A 6,751-nucleotide genomic window follows, 5' to 3' on the forward strand; every position below is an offset into this window, starting at 1 on the left:
CCCTAAAATTTCATTAGCTCTAGTACTAGAACCATTAACCTTATAAGAACCAACCTTGGAACTGTGTAATTATATATACTATCAATCTGAATTTATTATGCGTATTTTCACAAAATTGACCATTAGCTATTACCTGTGAGCTAACGTAAACATTACATGATCTGAAGATAGTGGGATTTTAGACATTTTATTTTACTGAAGGTTTGTTTAGTTAATTGAAAAGTTTATGATTTTTAAATTTTCATTGCATTGTTTAAAAATATATAACAATAAATTAAATTCCCTCAGTGGGACAGAGTTTATGGACTTTAAGTGCTAAAATCTCGAGTTTATTTTTCTATGGTGGACACAGCAGATAGCCTCATGTGGCTTTGTTTTAAAATAAAAAAACAAATAATAAATATAAAATATCTATAAAAAACAAAGATTTGTTATACCTACTTGTACTTAAGCCATTGTTTTTTTTTAGTACAAATATTTGATGTTTTCCTCTAAGTCTTATTCAGTTTAATAAATTTGGGTTTCCAAAAATAATTAATTTAGTTTTCAAACATGCATTTTAGAACACAAAAATACATCAGTTACAAGAATAGAATGTCCCAAAATTACTATTACTGATGCAGTTTTTACATAAGCTCTAAATAGGTTAAAACAATTTCATTACTGTTCAGATCACTAGATTTGATCAATACAAACCAAGCAGTTCTTGTCAAGATATGAAAGAAAACTGAAAGTAAAATTGTATAGTTTAAGTGGAGAAGAATCTGCTATTTTTATTGGCTATAAACATTTGTCAACCATGTATAACTCATTATTAAACAATCTCAAAATTCAGAAAGAGAGGGGAGGGATTTCTCTGATGGATTTGATCAATTTATTGATATATTAGCAAATCCAGAAGGTAGAAGGTTCAAATTTTATATTCTTGCTTTTAGTTATAGTTTTGTTTCTAGTTGGGAATAATCCATATTTTAACATTTAGCTTACCTTTAACATACTAAAAAGTCCTTAATGGTAGTTTTTTAATAAGCCAAATTTGACTTCCTTTACTATACTTCTGTACCTCTTCCATCCTATCTGTGAATGTAAATTCTTAAACTCATGATGCTTATCCCCAACTTCCTCCTTATGTCCTCTTCCACATGTTGACCAAAGCTGTCTTTGCATGGCGGTAGCCTTTGGAGTTCGATTTCCATCTTTATTGCCAGTTTTGTTTCTAAAATGTTTAAATTGGAGTGGCTTTTGTGTTGAGGGTCATACAATGTGGCTACAAACTTTTGTGATGTTGTTATGGCAAATTCTACATCATATCCTGACAACACTATGAGGTCTGAGAAGACATTAGGCTGAGAAATTATTTTCTTCATCACAGATTTCTTTCCAGTGCCATAAAAAGCTGATACAGTATCGCAGCTGGTTAGAGTGTGTACCTCGGATAGAATGTTACAAGTGTTCTGTCCTAGATGTTTAGCAATATCATGTACTGGAATGACTCTCCTTTTATTGTAAAATGCTGTCACCACACCTCCCTCAATCCAGAGCTCCTTTACTGCAATAAACGTTTGAAACTAATATGTTGAGAGGAGGAATACGTTAGTATTGCAGATTTTATGATGACTGTGCCTTCAACATTTGTTGTTGAAAATATTCGATTTGCCTCAGCTATGTGAAGAAATATTTTTGTATTGGCCTACTCTTGTTAACTTGACATCTCTGGCATCTCTATTGCACTATGTGATGTGATTTGCAAGACATCTTTGCCATTTATGCTGCTAAGAAAATAGTGTTCTCTCTGAATCTCCTTGAAGGTTCTGATTTATATGTTGCATGATGTAATCACAGAAGAACTTGACAAAATTGCTCTTGTTACACAAACATCTAAAAACTTTTGCCAGAGTGAAACTGGACAACCTCCGAGCAAACTGTACTTCTTGTCTAGAGCGCAGTCTCCAGCATATCATTGTCGTTCTCTGGTTTTAACTGAATTCTCGATGTTGTATCTATGATATACTTCAATAGAGTATTGGCCTTTGTGAAATACTTTAATCAGATGTCCTTGTAGGATAAAGCCAGATCATTCTCATTCAGAGCTTTGATAGATTCCCTAGCATCTCGGGACATATACAGTGTGTTCTGGATTCGTTTTAGGAGCTTCAGTGAGGAACTTGCCAAATTCCTCAATAGATCTGCTTTTGTAGTCTTGCACATTGTACCATCTTCATGACACAAACTGGCTGGTACTGCTCAGATGGGATGACTGAGAACAGCATCCAATAAACATCTTCTCTATAACTGGCAAGACTTAGCACATCTGAAATATTATGTCTGGACTGATGTCAGCTAGTCTGCTGCTGTTTTTAGCTTGCACTGGAGTTCTTGATGTCTGCAAAGGTTTTTATTGGCACTTGGTGATTGGATTGAAGAAATTGCCATTACCATTTATGGATAACACTGACGATAGAAACACTGACTTCTACTGTCCTGTGCCGATTGCTTTTAAAAGTGATGTTTGTACCTCTTCTGTTGTGTGCATCCCATTCTATATGTTAATCAATGAAACCGAGGCACTGTCTGTGTCAGATGGATTGGACATGTTGTTCCAAATGTGCAGGACTACAGCCTGGACATTTTTCTCATCTTGTCCTATTCTAGAAGGAAGTAACTATTCATGGCATTTATGCTTTGTTTCTGTAGCCTTTTTGCTTTGCCCTTGCATGGTATGTCAGTATTTTCCTGTGATGTGTTGAGTTAAACACCTGTGAGTGACACTTTTCTTTTTTCCGAGTGAGACCAATGATCACTCTGTCTCCCTTAGAATCTTTAATCACTGTTTCCTCTGTTGCCAAATCACTACTGATTCCATTGAATGTGCCAGGAACTGGGAAACAAAAAAAAATCACCTGTGCGATAGTCACAAAGCAGTATGGTAGGATCTGGGTTTTTGTATGTAGGTGCAGATCCCAGTTCCCTGTTCTCTCTGCTGCTATGTTTGAAAGCAAAACCTAGACAGCATTGATAAACATCTTCCAATAACAGAAAGTTGGTGACTGTTCACTGTTGACTTGTTCGAAATCATAAAGCAATCTCTTGGAGGGTTCCATACACAATGCTGTTTCATTGCTGCTATCGGGTGGTTATGGGATGATGGAGGTCTCCATGATCTATTAGTGGTTTAATGTGTCTTTGCTGCTGCTAGTTCCTCCCAGATGCTTATGGGAAAGCAATACAAACATGCCATTCACGGACTGACACTAGAATTTGAAGTTCTGAGGAGGTGTTTCATAATTGCTTCCTTTGATTGGTGTCAGAAAGAAAGTCATCTTCAATATATCCCTTCTGTGTTCTGAAAATGTGAGTGATGTGCAAGCTGTTGTTTGATTGGCCATAGCAAATGTGATGTAGCATCTTCTTAAAGTATAAGATGATGACAAACATACCTACAAATGCAAGATATGATGTTTGAACTCATGAGGCAAAGATCACATAAGTTGTTTTGCAGTTGCATACAACTGCTGATCCATTGTCTGGATGGAGTATTCTTGTCCCATGCTTTTAGACATATCAAAATTTTTCTTCATTGTAGTGTATGTAGTGAACATGTCAGATGGCTTTTAATCGATGATAGATGCATAAGCTATTGCAGTATGTGCAGTATATTCTGGTGAGAAGAGAAAAATCACACCCAAAATGGTACTATCATCATTTGATGATGCATATGATGGCTGATATATTCAAAAAAAGAAAGAAAATATTCTTTAAAAGAGAACATTAACATTATTTCTTTACTGCTATGGTATCTGATCTAACTTACTAATGTTTATTAGAATATTATTTATATACATTTAGACTTTCTAAAAATGATTCATAGCAAGTGTTTGCAATCCCTGATCATTCTTTTTTCTGTGGCATTATTTTATTTCAATTTCAGAACTGGACTAATACATATTGAAATGAACAATACAAAAATAAAAATATATTCTCAGTTGGTCATAATTTAATAAACATGAGAACCATGGGTCACTTTGGCTCAAATTTTGACAACGTTTGCTCCACTTCACAGTTCTACAACAGGCATAGAAAGAGGAGAAATTTTCCTTTTAAATGAGCCCAAATACAACCATATGCCTTTCATGTCCATTAAACTAATTTTTTTGCAGCCTTCAGCCACTTCACGATGTAGGATAAAAGAAAATAGTACATGGAAGTATTTAGGAGTTTTTGTTTAATAAATGTTTTTATACCTATTCTTTTAATTGTAGTGACCAATCTGCTCCGAGCAGTACACATCAACTTCAGAAACTTAGATCTTTCCATGGAGAAAAGGTTAGCCATAATAGTTTTCACTAATTTAAAATATAAGTTTTTTTAGAAAACTGAAAATAAATTGATTTTTTTTGGTAGTAAGATTTATTTCTGTTATGTAAATTTTTATGTTTTGTGGACATTTTAATATTTGTGTTCTGCTTCTCAAAGACCTGAAGTGCTGAAATATTACACTGATTAGTATTAGAAATAAAGGAATTAATTTTCAAGTAGTATACTATCAAATAAATGGAGGAAGAGTGATTCTTATAGATTTTAAATTGTAATATAATATTTTTTTCCAGACTCCAGAGAAAGTTAAAGCTTCAGAAACAAGAGAAGCTGAAGATGAATGCATGGAGCGTCAAGGATGGTTAGCTTGTAAGGCCCTGACTGTGGAAGGAAAGGTACTTTTTCTAAAAACCCTTCACCATATTTTAGATACTTTCTCTGAATTTTCACAATTTTACTAAAGAATTCTAAACTGTTAACTCAAATAACAAAGAAATAACAGCAGTACCTAGGAATTATAAATGCACTAATTTGTCAAGAACTTATTTTCTTATTTCAGGTCTATCAACAATGTAACACTTCTTTGAATAACTAGTAAAGTTTTCTGTATTACTGATAATGAAGTTGCACAGAACATTAAGTAATATATAATAAGTGTAATTTCTCAGTCTTTAATGTGATGTAAATGTGAAATTTCTTTCAGTATTCTTGGTACAAAAGACAAAATATTTTAATTCAGTCAAGATAAAGCCTCTATATTTTGTATTTATATCAAATAAGAAAATTACATACTAAAGTAAAGATGTATTGAGTAGAGTGTACACTATAGTGAGAAAAGTACTACAAATAATGTCCAATTTCAAAAGTTTTGAGCTTTTCAATTTGAAAAGCATAATGAACATCACAAAGTAATTGTTTTTAGTTTCTCTTTAGTCATTCAGCATTAACTAAATACAATTTCTTCAAAAAAATGAGTTTGTCATTAGTATTCAACTGGAATTTGCCCTTTGCAAACAATTTTAGTGACATTTCTTGCCCCATACTAGAGCTTGCAATGTCAATGTGGTTTGGTGTAGCCCAAGTTAAGAAACTTTTTAACAAATCATGAGATTCCTTACTATAGCAGCAGTATATTATCGTAGCTGGTGAAGTATAAAGCTTTTTTCAAATAGGAAAGTGAGAAAATATAATAATTAGGCTGTAAAAATACTGTGCATATTTTAACATCATGTGTCTTCTCACTGTTTCAAATTGTGTTTCAACTAATTTTAAGAACTTCTGAGTGAAAGTAAAGAAGAGTGTATGTTGATATATCAACCCATACCATATTTGCTACAATCAGTGTGGATGAGGCCTTTTGCCTGGTATCTGGGCTCTTCAGGTCAGCTGGTATACGATGCACGTAGCAGTGGTTGCGATGCTACGTATATTACCAAATTGTTCAAACAACAACTCTTTTCATCTGAATTGGATTAAGTTGGTGAAGTGTAATTTATATTTATTTCATTTATGTCACTCACACTATAATAACAGTAGAATATTTATTCATTTTTACACCAAATTGTATATTATTAATTCATTATTTCAAATCACTGGTGAACCAGCAACTAGTCTTCTTAGATACTGAGTCTTTTGAGCCAGCTGGCCTGAGATGAACTCTGGTGTAAATAGATGGACTTCTGATATTCGTATAAATTTGAGTTTTTCAGAGAATCAATGAGGAAGTGTGGGGGTATAATACATGGTATCACTGCACCTTCCATTTTTGGTCTGTCAGTCTACACCTGTTCATGACATTTCACATCTCACTCCCTTCTTACAATTTGTCAGTCAGATATGTCATGTTTCAGGTGTTTCCCCCTTTAATCTATGATTCATTACCTGTTATTGGGTAAAAGTCCACCTTCTGATTATTATGTTTTTCTTTTCCTCCTCCTCAGGATCTTTCCTCACTCAGTCGTCTTGCCAAGGCCATTCAAGACTTCCTATGCAAAGAAGTTATCGAGTAGGTCTGCTCGTTTCCTTTTTTTCTTTCTAGCTTCCCTAAGCTTGTTTACAGATCCTATCTAGTGGCAGGTGTTTGCCTGGTCAGGTATGCATTGTCTCAAACCTGCACTAAACACAGTAACTATATAACGCTCAGTTGAGATGGGATATTTCTGTAAGACCACTGGATGCTTTTCCAGTGGTGTATTTGTATTTCTGTATATTATAATCATATCTTTAGTGGACCACTACTCATAGACTTTCGTGAGTAAAGCAGAAGGGGATTTTTGCCCATCCCTACTGATTATTGGGTTCGGTCTGCTTTTCAAAATAGAGAAATGCAGTCACCCATTGCACTATCTCCTGTGTGATGTTCCTCCAGATCCCCCCCCCCTTCTTCGAGTGGAGCATGGGAGTCCTTACCACTCTCAGTTCCCAGTCACTGAGGTGG

At 34.3% G+C, this 6,751-nt stretch overlaps 1 protein-coding gene across 4 annotated transcripts in view; it reads left to right on the forward strand.

The window, feature by feature from the left end:
- The window catches only part of LOC106457641, an 80,316-nt gene that overhangs the window by 46,009 nt on the left and 27,556 nt on the right, over positions 1–6,751 (forward strand). For all 4 annotated transcript variants that reach the window (XM_022383640.1, XM_022383638.1, XM_022383639.1 and 1 more), the window contains 2 exons: positions 4,260–4,323; positions 4,608–4,709. In XM_022383640.1, coding sequence (XP_022239348.1) covers positions 4,260–4,323; positions 4,608–4,709 — 166 coding nt within the window. The remainder of the gene's footprint in view (positions 1–4,259; positions 4,324–4,607; positions 4,710–6,751) is intronic.

The sequence above is a fragment of the Limulus polyphemus genome, unplaced genomic scaffold (genome assembly GCF_000517525.1).
Source record: "Limulus polyphemus unplaced genomic scaffold, Limulus_polyphemus-2.1.2 Scaffold355, whole genome shotgun sequence".
Lineage (NCBI taxonomy): Eukaryota > Metazoa > Arthropoda > Merostomata > Xiphosura > Limulidae > Limulus > Limulus polyphemus.